Source organism: Emys orbicularis, chromosome 1, assembly GCF_028017835.1.
Source record: "Emys orbicularis isolate rEmyOrb1 chromosome 1, rEmyOrb1.hap1, whole genome shotgun sequence".
Lineage (NCBI taxonomy): Eukaryota > Metazoa > Chordata > Testudines > Emydidae > Emys > Emys orbicularis.
Window position 1 is genome coordinate 249,503,737 of NC_088683.1, and position 20,726 is coordinate 249,524,462.

A 20,726-nucleotide genomic window follows, 5' to 3' on the forward strand; every position below is an offset into this window, starting at 1 on the left:
AAAATAAACAATGTTAAAATGCACAGTACTTAGAAAGCGGGTCTTGGCTTCTATATTTGCTCTTGCAAATACAATTCATCTTTACTTTTTAATTAGTTTTCCTCAAAGTCTCCCCAACAATCCTTCCGAGTTTCTTGTTGGGATCTATGCTCCACCTCAAGTTTTCAGACAATATACAAACTTGGAAGTTAACAATTAAAAAAAATGAACAACTATGTGGCCTGATGGACCAGTAGTAAGTACAGATAACACCATGACACAAAATAAAAACAAACGGCCTCTGGAATCTGCCCTTTTTGGATAGGACTGAAGCTTCTGTCAAGTTAGACTCATTTTATGTGTATCGCAAAAAACAGCATTAGCTCAGCACAACGATTATAGCAGCCACACAGCAGACTCTGGGCATCTTTTGCTCATCTAGCGCATCATCAGTTTTTGGTCCTATGTCAGCCTCTAGTTTTCATAGCCCATGAGAGACTCCACATTTCTTTTTATAAGCATCAGGTCCCCTTACATTTCACAAAGCTATACTACAGCAAAACTGGTATCTTTACGAAATGCTTTACAACATTTTACATTGCATTCTATTTGATGTTCTTTTTTCTTCCTCTTTTTCCTTGGGAAGAGGGGATAAGTGACAGATGGCAGTCTTCTATTGTGAATTAAATGTCATATGTTGAAAACATGGTCAGTGGCTAACAGTTAGGAACCCCTAATTGTTCGTGTGACAAATATTCCACTGAAAAATGGAGCAACATCAAAGAACTAGAAAACAATGGTACAGTATTGTTAATCTCAGTTCTGTCAGTGCTGCAGCTGGTATTCATATGCTTTAGTTTAATCTGATAGACACGTCTTCACAGTTTCTAGGCATCAGTTTAGCAAGAAATCTGGTTCCCGATATCCAAAGAGTTTAAAGTCTCCTTCAAAGCGGGCATATAGGCGTCTTATATCTCTCTTGCTAATGCCTGAGAAATAACGCTCTACCTTTGTTTTGTTGTATACCGTTATTCCTGGTGGAATTGTGGGATATGATACCAGATGGTCTATTCCTGCTTCTTTCAAGATATATGGAGCATCATCCTCCAGGGTTTCATGGTGTCCAATCACACTATACGTTATTTCACATGGGGCACAAAGTTCCACGTATGTTACCCAATGAATTATGTGATCACCAAACTGAACATCTAGCCATCGGTGGTTAGGGTCCCCCAAATAGCGCACAAAGTCCTCAAACTGCAGCCCCCTGGTCTCTGTGCGATTCTTCCTGTATTTCCGAATAATGCCAGGAGCAATTTCATGCCTGTACCAAGGTTCAAATCGAGGATTGTGGACAAACTTGTCCTTAAATGCAGAAATAAGTCTTTCAAATGGATCTCTTACAATAAAAAACTTGAAGTATAAATTCAGTCTAAAGGAAAACAGAAATGGAAGGGATTAAACAGATAGAAAAAGTGAACTAAGTATCGAAGAGCTACAAAACTGAGATAAAATACGACCTCTGAAACACCAAGAATATGACTTGTAAGAAATAGCCCACTTTTCAACTATCTCTGAATACCACTACCAATAGCACTTGAAATAAAATGTTTTACTTGTTTTAACACAAAACAGGATGGTCACCTATTAAGCAGGGTTACTCATAGGAGACAAAATAGCTGAATTCATGTCCTCTAGGGCATGTGGTGAAGTTTCTAGAAAAAATCTTATCCAGGATTACTCTTAGAGAGTACGCATTTCCAGGGACCTGATTCAAAGGTCATTAAAAGCAATGGGAATCATTCCACTGACTTCAGACCTGAGCTCAAATGAGCTTTGGGCTTTGGACCTGGCCTCAAATGAGATGTCACCTTTCTGTTATGGGACTATCCCTTCTCGAAACCAATTCTTCAAGGTGGCTTATAAAAACCCTTAGTCTTATACCCAACAAAAAACTACATTTTCATAACCATCCAGGCACAAGTCTCCTAAGTGACCACAATCATTTTGTTCCTATCCTCCCTCTTCCTCGGGGCCCAATTGATTTCAGTAGCATTATTTATGAAGTAAGGCACTTGATGTGAATAGAGGTGGCACAATCTGGCCCTTAGATTGTAAGTTTTTCTGAGAAAGGAATCTTTGTCTATCTTTTATTTAAAACACCCTGAGCACTTATGGTGTTATATAAGTAACAGATGAACCAGAGAAAACCTAAGCACATCTAAGCACAGCCTGGGTTTGAGTCTCCACTGCATTTCACCAGTAACGTTTGTTTTACTCCTCTGAAGTGAACATGAGATGGTAACACCAACATCAACAGAATCAGCAGAGTTACACCAGTGGTAACACCAGTGTAACAGAAACTGAGATCTCCTTGGTTCGATCTGCATTTTAATGTGTGATCCTCCAATTTTCCTCTCTGGTTCAGAAACCTATCTCCCTGGGAAATCACCTCTTACCGTTTTTGAATTTCAGAGTCACTGAAGGAGGATAAGCGTGGAAGTCCGTTCTTCTCATGGTCATGTACTATGTTCTCTGGGATCTCGTCTATGGAAGAAAATGCTCCTAGATAAAGAAAATAGACAGAAAAGGTTACCTTTAAAAGAGTTGGGGAAGGGTATTTGTCTCATAGTGGTGTTTTTATTTGGTTTCTCTCTCTTCTGTGGCATTAGTAGCTATGGTTACTAGGTACAAAAGCTGTTAAATAAGGGAAGATTCAGACTGAAACACTAACGGCTTTTCAACACTCAAAAGAATACAGATTTGGAGATTTGTAACATGACAACTCCTGTCTAAACCAAACCAATGTTCAAGTCTCTCAATAATGCATATTAAACAAGCCTTATCTGTCAGCCCTCCCCACCCTTCCCACAACTTTCCTCCCACATAACCCAGTTGGAAAGACTCTGAAGCTTAGCTTTGCGGGAAGAATTGGCTTTTTTAGTTTAGTTTCCAGCAAACAGGAAACACTGTAAAGTGTCTACCTGAACCATGTAAAAAGCAACAAAGAGTCCTGTGGCACCTTATAGACTAACAGATGTATTGGAGCATAAGCTTTCGCGGGTGAATACCCACTTCGTCAGTATTCACCCACGAAAGCTTATGCACCAATACGTCTGTTAGTCTATAAGGTGCCACAGGACTCTTTGTCGCTTTTTACAGATCCAGACTAACACAGCTACCCCTCTGATACTTGATACCTGAACCATGTTAACTCGAAACACTTCACTGTCAGGCTCCTGGCAAACTTCCTTTGCTTGGGTCCTTTTTTAATTAAACGAAACACTATGCTGAAAACTACCAAACTTCAGATCCTTCCGTGTTGCATAAGAGAATAAAATACATAACACATTCAGAATGGCGAGCATCCGGGTGTTAGTTTATCAGTCGTTCTGTAGGCACGTGAGGTGCAGGAGAGGATAATAGCTAGTTTAAGACCCCAATCCTGCAGTGACGTGCCAATATAGAGCACCATGGAACTCAGTGGAATTCCACGTGGGCGGAAGGACAAGTGCAGTGTCATCAAACTAGCAAGTCTCCATGAAAGCCACCGTGCCCATCTATACACAAGTGCTCCCACCACTGGAGTCGCACTGGGCCAGGAAACATGTTTTAGAAAAATGCCTAGTGTCGATAAGGCTGCAGTGACTAATTCACACAGCTTGGAATCTTAATGTCCTCAGTCTTGCCTGTTTTATAATTAATTCTTTTTGTCCTCCCCTTTTCTTGTGTGAATTTAATGCTGGCAAATGCCAGACTTGACAGCCTAGGACACTGAAGTCCTCTATTCATTCAGAGCGAAGTTACAGCATAAGCAATGGCAGTGTCAATTACTCCATACTACCCTAGGAGTGTACATCAACCCTGATCTGCAAATATCATCTCTAGGGCACCTACTCTATTATTAGGCCTGTCTGCTGAGGCTGCTCAATAAGGATGTGATTAGTGGTGGTGGTGATGCTTGTTAGCAGGCACCTGCCTGCTGGGAACTGGAACAAGTCCACCAAATGCATCTTACATAGGCCACCGATAATCAAATGGTAACAACTTTCTGTCACTATCAAGCTGGGCTGGATTTGAACCAGTAAGGTGGAGGTAAGATGCTCTCTATATCTAATGATCAATTCTGTTGTGCTTATTGCAAAGCTTTACTGAGGGCTGGTCCACACTAAGCCCCCAGTTCGAACTAAGATACGCAACTTCAGCTACGTGAATAACGTAGCTGAAGTCGAGGTATCTTAGTTCGAACTTAAAGGTACTTACCGCGGGTCCACACGCGGCAGGCAGGCTCCCCCGTCGACTCCTCTCGCGGAGCAGGATTACCGGCGTCGACGGCGAGCACTTCCGGGATCGATTTATCGCGTCTAGACAAGACGCGATAAATCGATCCCAGAAGATCGATTGCTTGCCGCCGAACCAGCGGGTAAGTATAGACGTACCGTGAGTATGAACATCTGGAGCTGAATCCTTCCTGCGCTATCAGACATTGCTTAAGGCCCAGACAAAGCTCCACCATCTATGTCTATCCTGAACCACTCTTTGCATGTCCTCTAAGTCCCATATATTTTCCCTCTCTTAGTACTGTTCAGTGGAGGCAATCTTTCCACCAGCCCCTTTTACGTGTTCCTCTAGCTGCCCAGTGGCAGATGCTCTGGCTTCATTCTTAACTCATGTCCCAGACATTTTCATCATCTTTTCTGGACAACTCTAGAGATAAAGAGTAATTGAAGTTTCTGATGAATCTGAGATTCATTATAATTCATTTAATTCAATATCTAGTATTTTCATGAGGCATTTACTTCCAAAATCATTTAATTGTCTGTCTCTACCTTTTGTGGATTTCCAGCTTTCACATCCATATGTTAAGGTAGAAATAACATTTGTGTTCAAGCTTTGTAGTTTGGTCTTTAAGTGGTAGATTTCTGTATGACCAAATCTTGTTTAAGATGGTGAATGTAGCTGCTGTCTTCATAACATTATGCAGGGGGTTGGACTAGATGACCTCCTGAGGTCCCTTCCAACCCTGATATTCTATGATATTCTATGATTATTTCTTTTGGGACATCCCCACAGGCTTGCACTGTACTGCCAAAATATGTGAATGGACTCATCTTTTGTATCCCTTTGTCTTCTACTATAATGCTTGAGTTGGGAGTTACTGGGGTTCTCATTAGGTTTGTTTTTTCATAATTAGTTACTAACCCTGTCGTTTTTGCAATGCTGGACTTTTGGTCTTTACTTACGTGTTGGTTGAGCAGTCACTCAGAAGAGCTATGTCGTCAACACTATCTAGATCTAATATTGTACTGTTGTCAAGCCATGTGATGCCTGTGTTGTATTCACCTACACTTTTTTCCAGAATGAACTTGGTGGCAATACCAAATGGGAGAGATTAGAGAATTCATCCTTGTTTGACATCAGTGATTACATTAAACCAGGGGTTGGCAACCTTTCAGAAGTGGTGTGCCGAGTCTTCATTTATTCACTCTGATTTAAGGCCAGTAATACATTTGAACGTTTTTAGAAGGTCTCTTTCTATAAGTCTATAATATATAACTAAACTATAGTTGTATGTAAAGTAAATAAGGTTTTTAAAATGTTTAAGAAGCTTCATTTAAAATTAAATTAAAATGCAGAGCTCCCTGGACCGGTGGCCAGGGACCGGACAGTGTGAGTGCCACTGAAAATCAGCTCGCGTGCCGCCTTCGGCACATGTGCCATAGGTTGCCTACCCCTGCATTAAACCATTCACCCAAGTTTGCATTTACTTTAACTGTGCAAGCTGCACCTTGAGATATAGCCTTGATTAGGTTAATTATTTTTGTTCGCATACCATAGCACTTCAAAGATATATACAGACAGAGAGAGAGAGAACATGCACCTGTCAGAATGTTATTTTAACATAAATCACAACATTGTTCCTTTTCTCTTGTTTTAAGTCATTCTACAATTTATTTTCACTGACCAGGCTACAATTCTACACCCTTAATTGTATGATTGATTCTTCATCACTCATGCCATGGCCCATTAATAATGTATATACAAAATCCCAGTGTTACAGACCTCAGCAGCTGCCAAACTGAAAACACAATTGTTCCTTTTGTTGTTGGGTTCAAGTCACAGGATTTAAATTAACCTGGTTTAGGGGATTGTGATCCTTTACGATTCACTTGTTTAAAAATTCTACTCACAGGGTGCCCGGCCTGCAGTGAGAATAAATCCACCAAATAAATCCTCAATGGCTCAGATAAATCACTTCTGAGGTAAGCTACAGTGATATTTATTCAAGCAGAAAGAAGGTAATTTTTAATTTTTCAAAAAGGAGACATTTAAAAAGGACTAAAAGGAACCGCAAGGAATGAATGAGTGGAATTAAGTATCTGTTTGTAAAGAAGAATGTTAAGAAATTAGTTTTAATGCTTCCCTCATTCTAGTGATTCTGCCCTTTCCCCCTCAAACAAAAACCTTACGCTCATTAGAGCAAGTAGGTACCATTTAAAACAATCAAGACTTTTTTCCATTGAGTGTTGCCCACTTTCGGAGTCTGACAGAACAGGATCTTGTGCTTGTCACAAACAAATATTCGGTCCAAGACAAACTTGGAAACGGTAGTATGAGAGAGATTTCTCAACGCTGCATCTCTGCACACATTCCTGAGAAGCTCAATCCTTTTCACATGGACCAGGGGTTGGTGCATCAGATCTTCAGAAAAAACGTTTCCAGTCGGCTTATTAAAAAAAACAAAAACAAGCAAAAGTTTAGCTTCTAGATCAAATTTTAGAGAGTAAGAGACCAAGCAGTCAAATTCAGTATTCTAGTAAAGTACATATTATGTCCCCCCCCCCTTCTGTATAAAAAATATTGCTAAATTTACATCATCCCAGTTGGTTTCTGTTGGCTTCCTCAGTGTTGCTACTACAGAGGCTGGTGATCTTCAATCATTATCTAGGAGGGTAAGAACCTTTCTATACAGCAATTTTTATCAAGTTTGGCCTAGTCTGTACAGAAAGGAACAAACCATGCTTTTACCAGAACTTAAAATCCCTTATCTAAGTGCAGTGGCATGTAGGAAATTTTCCAGGTGGTGGGAAGGCAGAGCTAAGCCATCAGTTTCAGCAGAAATTAAGTTTTCATTTGAAACATAAAAGATTTTTAGCCCTTATGGATGGGAAGATAGCACAGCATCAGTTTGCATCCGGAAGGTTGACTTCCTGTATCTGCACACACAGACAGCCCCAATGCATCTGTTTCTCCAAGCTGCAGCAAAGTAAGGTTGACCAAATTCTGCTCAGTTTCACGAACGCTCTTCAGAACCCCCAACGGGCAGCAATGAAGCAAACATTAACGTCCTTTCACTCTGCAGCTGCTTGGGAAAGTTTTGCACAGCAGCAGAGGCAGGCCCTAGCACTATTCTGGGTGGCGAGGAGGAACTACTTAATCAAATAGCAACCCATCACTCAGAAAGACAAGCAGAGATCATAGATTTCAGAGTAGCAGCAGTAATATCTTAAGAACACATCAGGGTAAACAGCTCAAGCTCTGTTTTATGGAAATGGTCATATCTACAATTATTTCATTCAGTGTTAGGTGTTGGCTTTCCAGAAAGCATACAGAGCATTCTGATTCTGTTAAAGTGAGACATTGGAATGCTTAGGGAAATTCCACCCCCCAAAGACCCACAGATTAATAGTTTAAAGTAAAGCAGCTTGGGTTTATGAGGCTGAAAGCTGCTACAGCCCTACAGATCTTGCAGGGTAATAAAGCTTATGGCCTTTCTGCATTAGCCTCAGAACAAGGGTTAATACGTATAGAGACTTAAGGTCAAGCATGTGACAGGCGATCTAAACGGAAGTGATTTGATCCTCTGAAGAAGGGCTTCTGCAACAAGCACCTTACATCTTTCAGAGAGTGCGGGACACCTTGGTGAACAACCTACAGCTTACAGGGAAGGGGCAAGAAGAAACGTAAGTCTTGAAGCACATTCTGGCCCCTTCTTCAATGCTTCTTATGCTCTCCTTCTGCATTTCTGTTCTGCTACCCAACCTGCAATTTTTCCCTGAGTGATGCAACCTCCTCATTGTGCTAGCACTCTCCATGACCCACTTCCCCACTGCACCTCCAAGCTCTCCTTACCCCATCCATCTCCACTGGGCCTCTTAATATCCACAGGAAGTGAGCACCTTAGGAGGTCTACAAAAGGGAGTACTGGGGTTAGCAGGGACTTGGCAGGGGCAGGAGGAAGAGGATCAACAGCAGAAGGTGGCAACATTCACCCTTGCCCTTGAATAGATGAATTAGGATCCTTCCATTTTAACTGCCTCCCACTTTCTGATCTCAAGCAAGGATCTGGCAGAACTGTGGCGACCAAAAAAAAAAAAAAAAGAGGGAGCTCCTTATTTATAAATAGCTTGCCTGATTAACTTCAATTTTGTGGGGGGGGAAAATCTGTATTTTCTACTAACAAGCTTCCCTAGAGATTGGTTTACACTGTGAGGCCTGATTCTTTAAGGAAAAGGTCTAGAAACTTTCATTTAAAAATGGGAAGATGGGATTAAAAGAAAACAAATGAAAGAAAAAGTGTCCTTACATCTCCAGCAGTTATTTTAAGTGAGTCTAAGCCAATGAGCTATCTTGATACTGCTATCTAAAATAACTTTTGAAGTTAGTGTTCAGTCAAGTAATATTTGGTCCTGTGCACTAGATCTCAACTAGATGAGTCCAGAGAACTAAATTTTATATAGAGTGGTTGGATACTGAGGAAAAACACACATTTTCACAAACTAATTTTCACTCAAAGTTTCCTCTCGTTTTTCCTCCCTTTTCATATTGTCTCTTGGTGCAAAATAGTAAAAAGTTGGAAAGCTTTGTCGACTCTGCTGAACACCTCCATTTCTAGGCTACCAGGCACCATTAACTTCAAATGCGGGAAAAAAATTTACCTTTGCCCCAGGCCTGACTACCAGCTTTTGGATTTTAGAAGAGGGATAGGCCAAAATCTGATTTATAAGAAAAATTCAGCTACAACCTTAACTATGGTGTGGCTACCGACAGCCCTTAATCCCCCGTGTTATTGGTTCCAGCTGCATTCTATTCATACTATCCTTATAGATTTCTTATTGTCGCTGCCGAGCTCAGCACAAATGTTAGAAACATATTGTGAAAGAAGAGACCCTACTCCTCATCTTATTTTCTTGAATAAATCCGTTATTCACTTTGAGCTCACAGGTAAAATTCAGAAGGATTTGATTAAGGGAGCTTGGAAAGCCAAGCACTGTCATCCATGTTAGCATTCAAAGTGTCAAAAGCTTCAAGCAAAGTGTCTGTGAAACATACGTAAGGAGGCTAATTAAAAGCCTTTTTGTTTTCCACCCCAATTCTCCATGGGAAAACAGGATCTTGCTTTCTGCTGCTACTCCTCTCCAATCTCTCTTGGCCATAATGAAATCTGAAAAACCTAGCAGATTGCTTGTCTGACTGTAAACATCCCCTTTGCATGTATTCTGGATTAACAGCACTGCTCAGCACTTCAAGCTGTCATAGAGTCATGGGGGAGATGGTATTGGATCCAGGCACTTCATTATTCTTTCCCAGATATGCAAGGGCAGATTTTATACACTCACAATATTGCCAGCCTTACATCAAAGTACTGTCCAAAACCCGGGGCTTTCTTGGTTTGAGCATTCTGGTAACGACTTCAATGTCAACCTCTACATGCAAAAAATCAGCCATAAAATGACTTGAGACAGTGGGGAAAAGATGCTGCCCTCAGAACAACACCAGAACAGCCTCCCTCATCAGTTCTTTATTCCATGACATGGGGTTACTGGCATGTCTCTGTAAATTAGAGAGTACCAGACTAGTTTTGCCTAATTTCCAATCACTCAAAATTGCATGCTAGAAAGTTCAAACTGTAATGAAGTCTATTGGGTTCATGTTCTGCTTAGGTGAAACCTTGAGATGTGGAGCAGAGAGTACACAATAAAAGCAGAAGGGGAGTGCGGGGGAAAAGTGGAATGGAGCAGGCAGAGCAAAAGACAAAAACAGAGAGACTGCACAGAGGACTAAAGGAACCAAAAGTGGAAGGGGGTAGGAGCGGGGAGGAGAGATAGTCCGATTACAAAAATAAATACAGTGGGCCAAATTTTGCTGTCAAGAACTGTGCAACCCAACTGACTGCAACAGAGGCTGCCCAGAATTTGGGGTGGTACATATCTGTCACAGATAGGGCAACCACTTTTGCTAGCTTTGTGAGCAGCACGGATGCTATTCTCTCCTGAATACACAGCACACATTTCTCTTTAGATAGAAAGGCAGTTTTTCAGTTGACTCACTATTAGAAAACAAGGGACTTACACCATTTGGGGAAAGAGGTTTATAGCCACAAACCAGTTTTGTGATCCCTGTGATGGGGTGTCTATCCCACACCAGGCCTGAACACGTAGAATAGGCCAATTAACCTTATAGGCTGTATCTGGAGGAAAGCCAGGCACTTTAAGGCTAAGGGCTGATGATGCCCAACTGGGGGAGGAGCTGGGATAGGCTTATAAAAAGAAGAAGCTGGTGGTAAGAGGGGGCTCTGTAGAGAGAAGCACTGCAGTCACTGTCTAGAGAGGTAGGAAAGAGCCTACGGAAACAGAAACAGGGTCAGAGCTTGAGCACAGCATGGTTGCTGGGCACAGGGTCCCTGGGCTGGAACCTGGAGTAGTGGCTGGGCCTGGGTTGCCCTACCGGCTACTGGGAAAGTGACACAGACTTGGCAGTGGATCAGAAGACTGCCTGAAACAGCTTGTCCAGTGGGACTTTGATACCGCAGAAGGGGAGAACTAAATAGTGACTGGCCGGAGGGCTGAGACATGAAGAGGGAGCATCCTGACTCCAGAGAGAGACCACAGGGCAAGTCACAAAGAGGGAGTAACTTGAGTGGAGAGAGAGAAAAAGAGAGACACCAGGGGCAAGCAACCAAAGAAGGGTATGTCAGACCAGTTCAGAATTAATCCCCAGGTGTAGCCACAAGGAGGCGCCCCAGCAGTGAGTGAACCCCATGATAACTCCAAGAAGAACTGTATGAAGTTCACCTAACTTTATTCTAAATAAAATGGCCAAGTACATATTTCTGGTCCAGCAATTTCTGATGCCCTAAAACAAGAGCTTTCTTTCATTAACTCCATATTTTCACACATTTTTCAGCAAACTTAACAATTATCTCAAAAGCAGGCACCTGAAATTCTTCAGGCAAACATTTCTCCTCTGGCACTTGTATCTTTTCAACTTTTGTCATAGCCGTCAGCATTAATGGCTCTTGCTTGACACCATATACTAGATAAGAATGAGAGAGAAGAGAATTATAGAAAAATGGACAATTATTTCTGCATTACAGCCAACTACTGGTATCAATTCTTGAATCAACACACACATTTTAGAGCTTGCTTTAAAAAATGGGAGGTTATTGAAACAAACATGGCACAATATGGCTCACTAATATTTTAGAGGATGTCCTCTTCTGGGATTTTGGTTGCTAAGGGCCAAATTCACCCTTAGTATAATTTCAGTAGAATTACACCAGGGATTAATATTGCCCTATGTCTTTATTAGGCTTTTATTAACATTGCATAAGGAAAAGCAGAGAAACACATGAATTCATAAATCCAACGCTGTAAAAAAGATTCATCTAGTCATTTCACATATTGTTCGAGTCACTAATGTATGATATTTAAATTATATTCAGTAGACAAATGAGCATAACTATATGGGTTTGACAGCAGGAGATTTTTACTTTCAGTAAGATCAGCTAAGTGTAGCCAAAAAGAAAATTAATCCATCAGAGTTTGCACATCTTAGTGTGCAGGTTTGTCCTGTTGTAAATGTCACCGTTCAGGGCAACTGCGCCTGTATTCCTCCTTGTGGTTCATAAGGGCACCCACTCCAAGCTCCCAGCTCCTCAGCCGTCAGCTCTCTTGGGCCGACATCCACTTCTCTCTCTCTCTCTCCTGACCATGGTTTTTCCAGACTGCACAATTCCCTGCCTACATCGTGATATTCCCAGCAAGCTAGACTGCTCAAAAGGCCAATATCTGCACTTTGCTTTCTCTCCAGAGGCTAGAACCCGGGTATTATCTGTAGTTATAAGTTAACAACACAACTCTTTTTAAGCAAGCACATATTATTTTTAAGGTGAAAGCATTACATAGAAAACATATTAAAAACAATAAAAAAAACCTACACACACACACACAAAAAATCTTATCAGAGGTCACCCTAATTTCAACAAGGGATCTGGTAGGTGTCAATCCTTCAGAACTCAGAACTGTTTTTTCCCCATGGCAACAAGTTTGTGACAGCCTCAGATTCAGACTCAGAACCACCATGACTATTTCAGTCTTTCCTTTATACAGCTTGGGACTTTGATCTTGGCCTCATATAAAAGGTGATCAGCTCACAATGGCCCACTCCTCAGGGTGTACCTTCAAAAAGCTTTTGCATAACCAAGGGTGGGGAATTTGCATTTACCTTCCCCTAGACCCTGTGCACTCAGAGGAAAATTTGGTCCAGGGCAGAAGGAAAAAAATGCCATACTCATAAAATATGGAAAACAAATAATTGATTCAAAGAACAATTGCTAAACAAAATAAATTAAAATAAACAAGCCCCTTGTCAACTGAGTAAAATATTTTTGAGGATAATCCTCACTATGAGTATTAATTGTAAGGGGTTGGGTCATACTAGTTTCCCCCCAGTTTAGCACTCTATATTTGTTTTCTTCTGTGAAGACAGTTACTTGTCTCCATTTGGCCTAGTACAAAGATAGGCACCCTCCAGCACTTGTTGCTCCATTCACGTGCCTGTAGTGCAAAGTGAAATTTACAAGATCTTTTTACTTTAACTTTACTGTTTGCACAGGGAGCAAAGCAGCAATCTAAAATTGGAGTAAAGAGGAAGTAATCAGATTTTGCCATTTCCCTTCATGGCAGCAGCAAAATGAAATTTAGGGAAACCCTTAAATTTCCTGTCAATTCAACTCTGTTCATACATAGAACAAAGTAGCACAGGAGGGAGAGAGAAGGGGAAGTGAGCAGGAAGATAAATGGGAAAAAAAGGAAGACGGTTCCCTTGTGTTCCCCATCTGTTGGCTGTCTTCACCTGGTCTCTTATCTTATACTGCAGTAGCCCCTGCTCCAAAGAGCTTACAGCAGAGGTCGGCAAACTACGGCCCCAGGACCCTCCTGCCTGGCCCCTGAGCTCGCGGCCTGGGAGGCTAGCCCCTGGCCCCTCCCCTGCTGTTCTCCCCCGCTCCCCCCCCCGTCCTGGGGGGGCTCCTCCGGGGGCGAGAAGCAGGAGGGGTCGGATGGGGGCGGGGCCGGGCCACACCTGGCAGTTTAGGGAGGCACAGCCTCCCCTAACCGGCCCTCCATACAATTTTGGAAACCGGATGCGGCCCTCAGGCCAAAAAGTTTTCCCGCCCCTGGCTTACAGTCTTTTTGTTCTATGTTTGTAGTGCTATCATGTCCTGGTCCATGACTGGAGCTCCTAGACACGACCCACAGTACAAATGATAAATAAATAACAATTGCAAAGATATTGTGGGACAGACACCCACACCCACACATGCAAAGCCTTCTCTCAAAAATAACATTCTATCGTAACTTTCAAACAAACAAAGATTCCCAACCCTCTGCCCTATGGCTTAAGATGTCTCCTACAATAATAATTCATCAAGACAGTATATGGCACTTCATTACGTTACTCTCACATTTTTACAGATGTATAAAAAATACTTGAAAGAGCAAGCCACCTGCAATTTAAGGACAATTATGAATCTCGGTGAGAATTTATTATTGCTGAAACTAGAACAGAAGTCTCTCAACTTGCAAGCTAAGCCATCTTACCTGTCAAGCAGGTTTATTCTTCTTCAAATTAGTTCAGGAGCAGTAATAGAAAAATTAAGTAGTGGTAGTGAAAAAAAGTTATGTAACTTAAGCAGACTGAGGTGGAGGAGGATAAATCAATGCTTGCTAAAGCTTGTAAATCACAGCAGGAGGAGATTAAACAAAATGTAAACTACCACTTCTATAAAGACAAGGGGAAGGAAGTCAGTTATTTATTTTTGAGGATACATGCAGATAAGATAGAAAAATCAAAGAGAAGGCAAAGCGAATCATGTCTCACTGGAGACCAGAGTAGAACCCAAAGAATCAGTTCAGCTCTAAGGCGCCAATCCTGCAATGAGCTCCTGTAGGCAGACTTCTGAGCCAAACTGCACAGGTGAAGCAGTCTGCCCAAGCACAGGTCATTGCGGGACCCGGGCCCAAGTTGCAAAAACATTAAAAATAAGCCAGAAAGTTGCCTACTTAACCACAGGAGCAAATAAAGACCTAAAAAGCTATCCACTGAAAGCAATTTGGACAAAACATACACCTTATGAAAACTGGTTGAGTTAACTCAAACAAATAGTATTTTCTACCTTTAAATTGTCTCGCAAGAGTTGACAGCTTGTCATTTAGGAGGATCAGAATATTTTTTTATAAGTAATCAGTATTAAATATTTCCTGACCAAAACAGTTCAGGGCCAAAATTACTCTCCCTCTTTCCCCCCCGCCATCATTTTGGTAAGTCATACACAAAACTAATGTTTATGATCCCTTTCCAGAAATCTTTAGCTAACAAACACTGTTCTTACAGCTGTCTGCATTCTACACAATATCACTGGATGGCAGTTACTTAGCACAATAAATAAGGCTCTGATTCTGCAGAGGTATGTACGTATTCTATGTGAATACTCCCAATAAAATCAATAGGGCTATTCGCAGTGTGTAAAGTTAACTATGTGCTTAAGGCTTTGCAGGATTGGAGCCTAAGGAATTGCATTGTCTTCTGTTCCAATAGCAATACTGGGAGGAAAGGAATCAGTGTCGACCCAAAAATTGGCAGGGACAAAAAAGAAAGGGGGTGAATGGGTATTCCAAATAAAAGATTAAAAATAAATAATTACATCTGTATTCTCTTGACATTTCCTGATGGAAAGCTGTGACAACAGCTACAAAGAGTTCACATCTGTAAGCCTTGCTGAATAAGACTGTAGACACTACCAAGCATGCCATTTAAGTGAACTAATTGTGCCTTTATCCATTGACAAGTCATTGAAAAGAACTGAACTGATGACCTTACTCTCCACAGTCATATTTCTTTAAGTGTCTTAAAAAGATACAAGAATAGAATATCTTCTTACATCACACACACACACACTCAAAAACACTATCTGCATGTCATGTCAGTGCTTTCATCATACACTCCCTGCAGGTCTGCTTGTTAACAGCAACACATCAGTATACAGAGAATGCGGCATGCTGTGTGTAGTGTCATCAAGTGGCTTAAAACTCCTTATCAGTCTAATACCATCTGGGCTACTTAGGCTAAACAAAAGCCTATACGCTATTTGTCAATCAAACAGCAGAGGATAAAACAGAAAGTAAGGAGCAAGGCAGGAGAGGTTAGGGTACGTGCACTGCTAATCAAACTTTACACAATGTCTCTTGAATGCTATAACTGGAAGGCAAGTATTTAAAATGGTGCAGAAAATAAAGACTCTGTAGTTACTATTTAGTTACTGTGAAATTTCCCTTCTCCCAAATAAGGAACAAAACAATTCAGGGGATTGTTCTGCATTGCTTCAAACAGGCACCATTTGTTTACTGACTAAGATGTTGAAATTGAATTGGTTCAAGAACCTGTTTATTAAAAGGCAGACTTTCAAAATGTAATCCCCTCTGTTCCTAAATGTAGGAATCTGGTAGCAATGTTATTTTTTCAGATCTTTATAAACAAGAATGTAAACTGTATAAGTATTAGCATTGTCACTTGCTAGCAATGTATAAAATGCACTGCTCCAATCTCTAATCCTCTAAAATAAACAAAGAGATAACAGTGTGTTGGGATCTGCTTTGGGCACAATGATTACACTGCCACTTTTGGACAGAACATTGTTCAATATTCTGTATTATATCAAATTTAATTAAAGGTGAACTTACCATCTGGGTCTTTAAAAGTCAGTGTGATGAACTTGCTAGCAACCATGAACATGAATATCACCCAAAAGCATGCAGCTAACAGCAGCCACTGATGGTGCATGTTGTCAGTTGTGAGCCATATAAAACTTTTGTATCTTCCTGCTTAAAAAAAAAAAAAAAGTAAAAATTACCACATACAAAATATATTTCTTCTATTTTATAAAACCAGTACTTTGTATAGCAGACATTAAAATATACATATTATATTTCTGCCTGAAGTCAAATACACCTAGCGGATTAAACTTGATAACAATATAGCCTTTAATATACTTAATACTTCTACAGTTATGATAGTGTGTATCATACACTATCATGGCAAGGCTGCCATCATGCTAGGGTGCTGTATGAAAGGGTAGTAAAAGAATATCCCTGCCCCAAAGACATGACTATTTTGGGCCCCCATCCTGCAATCGGATCCACATGGCAAGCCCCTTTTCTCTTACAGAGCCCCATCAAAGTCAACAGGGCTCCAGGAAGGTGCAAAGTTTCTCCTGGAGAGATTGCGGGATCAAGTTCTTGGTTTAAAGGCAAAGTACAACAAGCGGTGAACCAAATAGGGATGGGAGAGAGGATGGAGTAACAGTGGTAGGCTACCTATGCATGCAGTTTGCAGATATGCTGGGGTAGGAAGGTTGCATGTGGATTTTGTTTAGTTTTGATCAGCAGCTGACATCTTAGCAAAAAAGTTCTCTGAAAGGTAGAATGCAATGCTTTTAAAAATAAAAACCAAAAATGATTTAGGATCCCAGACATTAACTGAATATACATTTTCAAAATGTGTGCATTTGTAGGGCGGGATTTTCAAATGGACTCAGCATTGGCCTAACTCTGGTTGGTAAAACTCCCATTGACTTCCATGGGAGCAGCTAGACCAATGTTGAGTGCTTTTGCAAATCCCACCCATAAAGGTTAAGTCTATACAACTTTTTAAAATTCTAGTTCAATTTCCATTTACCTGCGAAGACCTGAGACTCCTCAAGTGTTGATGTTTCATTGCAAGAATGAAGCAGAAGCTGTATTCCTAACCCTGCTTTCAATATCTGTACTGCCTCAACTGTTACTGGATAAACACAAGACACCCAAGGGCCTGAAATCGGGTATTTGCACTTCACCTCTAAGGGAACTCTTCTCCGTGAAGATAAATATGATAATGAAACTTTGATAGCTCTTAACAAAACGAGATCTAACGTACAAATGTCAAACATTAATATTACTTCACAATGATGTGGGGAGGCTTAGCTAAATAATTAGCTCCCCCACCCCTTCAACCACTGGGGAAACCAAGACCTGACCAAATTCCATCAGAGGGTAATCACGTGCAACTTCCATTCACTTGAATGGGAATTTCAAATTCTTATCCTTGGGATTTTGTACCCTGTTAAGCGAGTTGCCAAAGGTGTCATGGTGAGTGAGTGAGTGAGTGAGAGAGCTGAAGATAGACTAAAATAACAGGAGTACTTGTGGCACCTTAGAGACTAACAAATTTATTAGAGCATAAGCTTTCGTGGGCTACAACCCACTTCTTCGGATGCATATAGAGTGAACCATATATTGAGGAGATATATATACACACACATACAGAGAGCATGAACAGGTGGGAGTTGTCTTACCAACTCTGAGAGGCCAATTAAGTAAGAGGAAAAAAAAAAAAAAAAAAAAAAAAAAAAAAAACTTTTGAAGTGATAATCAAGATGGTTCAGTACAGACAGTTTGATAAGAAGCAAGTGTGAGAATACTTACAAGGGGAGATAGATTCAATGTTTGTAATGGCTCAGCCATTCCCAATCCCTATTTAGCCCTGAGTTGATTGTGTCTAGTTTGCATATCAATTCCAGCTCAGCAGTCTCTCGTTGGAGTCTGTTTTTGAAGTTTTTCTGTTTTAAGATAGCCACCCGCAGGTCTGTCAAAGAATGGCCAGACAGGTTAAAGTGTTCTCCCACTGGTTTTTGAGTATTATGATTCCTGATGTCAGATTTGTGTCCATTAATTCTTTTGCGTAGAGACTGTCCGGTTTGGCCAATGTACATGGCAGAGGGGCATTGCTGGCACATGATGGCATATATCACATTGGTAGATGTGCAGGTGAACGAGCCACTGATGGTATAGCTGATGTGATTAGGCCCTATGATGGTGTCACTTGAATAGATATGTGGACAGAGTTGGCATCGGGCTTTGTTACAAGGATAGGTTCCTGGGTCAGTGTTTTTGTTCAGTGATGTGTGGTTGCTGGTGAGTATTTGCTTTAGGTTGGGGGGTTGTCTGTAAGCGAGGACAGGTCTGTCTCCCAAGATCTGTGAGAGTAAAGGATCATCTTTCAGGATAGGTTGTAGATCTCTGATGATGCGCTGGAGAGGTTTTAGTTGGGGGCTGAAGGTGACAGCTAGTGGTGTTCTGTTATTTTCTTTGTTGGCCCTGTCTTGTAGGAGGTGACTTCTGGGTACTCGTCTGGCTCTGTCAATCTGTTTTTTCACTTCAGCAGGTGGGTATTGTAGTTTTAAGAATGCTTGATAGAGATCTTGTAGGTGCTTGTCTCTATCTGAGGGATTGGAGCAAATGCGGTTATATCTTAGAGCTTGGCTGTAGACAATGGATCGTGTGGTGTGTCCTGGATGGAAGCTGGAGGCATGTAGGTAAGTGTAGCGGTCAGTAGGTTTCCGGTACAGGGTGGTATTTATGTGACCATCGCTTATTAGCACAGTAGTGTCCAGGAAATGGACCGCTTGTGTGGATTGATCTAGGCTGAGGTTGATGGTGGGATGGAAATTATTGAAATCATGGTGGAATTCCTCAAGGGCTTCTTTTCCATGGGTCCAGATGATGAAGATGTCATCAATGTAGCGCAAGTAGAGTAGGGGCGTTAGGGGACGAGAGCTAAGGAAGCGTTGTTCTAAGTCAGCCATAAAAATGTTGGCATACTGCGGGGCCATGCGGGTACCCATAGCAGTGCCGCTGACTTGAAGGTATATATTGTCCCCAAATGTGAAATAGTTGTGGGTGAGGACAAAGTCACAGAGTTCAGCCACCAGGTTAGCTGTGACATTATCGGGGATACTGTTCCTGATAGCCATTACAAACATTGAATCTATCTCCCCTTGTAAGTATTCTCACACTTGCTTCTTATCAAACTGTCTGTACTGAACCATCTTGATTATCACTTCAAAAGTTTTTTTTTTTTTTTTTTTTCTCTTACTTAATTGGCCTCTCAGAGTTGGTAAGACAACTCCCACCTGTTCATGCTCTCTGTATGTGTGTGTATATATATCTCCTCAATATATGGTTCACTCTATATGCATCCGAAGAAGTGGGTTGTAGCCCACGAAAGCTTATGCTCTAATAAATTTGTTAGTCTCTAAGGTGCCACAAGTACTCCTGTTATTTTTGCGGATACAGACTAACACGGCTGCTACTCTGAAGACAGACTAGTTATCCTGATTCCCTGGTCTTTGCTTAGATCATAAGACCACACTATTTATATACTTTAAACAGAATTTAAAAAAAAAACATGTCCTGGATGACAGCTATTGAACAGTTCATTTATCAATTATACATTAGAAACAAGGCATCTTTAAAGTATTGTTTCTGGGATTCCATTTGCAGGATTGATAAATTACCAATTGATGCCCTTCTCAACTCCTACTTTTCTCATTCCCGCAAAGCTTAAATGACAAAAGTAAATGTATTTCATATTGTTCAGCTGTGTTCCTTTCCTTCCACCTGCTGACCTGCACCATCTCTAACATCCCCAGTGTTGACTGCTTTTCTAGCCAATGTTTGCCTGACTGCTTCAAGCAAGGCTCATCCAAGAAGGCTTTGCTCCTGTCAGTCATAGTGACAATCACATTCGGTGCCATTCTTTGGAACACATGCAAGTAGAAGAATATACATTTGGGAATTCTGGAACATAAGTACGTGAAATGAATGTGGGGAAAAGGAAGAAATATTGTACTTCCAATTACAAAGAAAAATCCAACAATCTTTTAACTTTTGGAACCGGTGTTCAGAGCCGCTTTTGGAGGATGCGTAAGGAAATCTAATCTACCATTAGAAAGATTAATGTGTCTTTAGCACAATGAATTTGATATATTAAAAAGACAGTTTCTCTATTGTTTTAAATATTCACCAGGAACAGACACATTCATAACCATAGTGAATATTGAAACATTAGTACTATTTTTTTGCAGTAATGAAAGAGATCAAATTAAAAACTATCCTACACAACATAAAGTTCTCTTTAAAATAATTGAGCAATGTCATTTTTGTTGGTTAGCTGAGTTAGGGCCCAACTCTGCAGTATGATGATTTGTGTGTGGATACCAGGATCTGCTTGTGTGGAATTCAGGGTATGTGGACTCCAGAGCCCTGGCACAAACTGCTCAATGACAATCTTACAGAAGTTTTCAGTTCTCAATGTATCATTTTTAGTTTGGCAGTTGAAAGAGACAGTTTCCTTCATTATCATACTTCAAGAGTTTTCTTCTTAAAAACCATGCTCAGTTACATTCAAGTCAACTATCCTTTGGATTTTTATAGACTCTGTAGAAGATTCATCTCTGCTACCCTCACTGGAGGACAAATACCTTGTCTCCCATTTCTAGGTCAATTCCCATTTTCTAAGCACAAAATTTTCTAAATCAGGCTTTACTCCATTATCAAAAACTAGAGGCCAGAAAGGGCAAGTACTATGAT

The 20,726-nt window shown here is 40.9% G+C and overlaps 1 protein-coding gene across 1 annotated transcript; it reads right to left on the minus strand.

Annotated features, from left to right (window-relative positions):
- Positions 1-873: 873 nt before the first annotated feature.
- Positions 874-16,101, minus strand: CHST10 (carbohydrate sulfotransferase 10). The gene is made up of 5 exons (XM_065423399.1): positions 16,002-16,101; positions 11,198-11,295; positions 6,472-6,706; positions 2,439-2,544; positions 874-1,411 (listed from the first exon to the last, which is right to left on the minus strand). Exons 1-5 carry the CDS (start codon positions 16,099-16,101, stop codon positions 874-876), a joined length of 1,077 nt encoding a protein of 358 aa, XP_065279471.1.
- Positions 16,102-20,726: the final 4,625 nt, after the last annotated feature.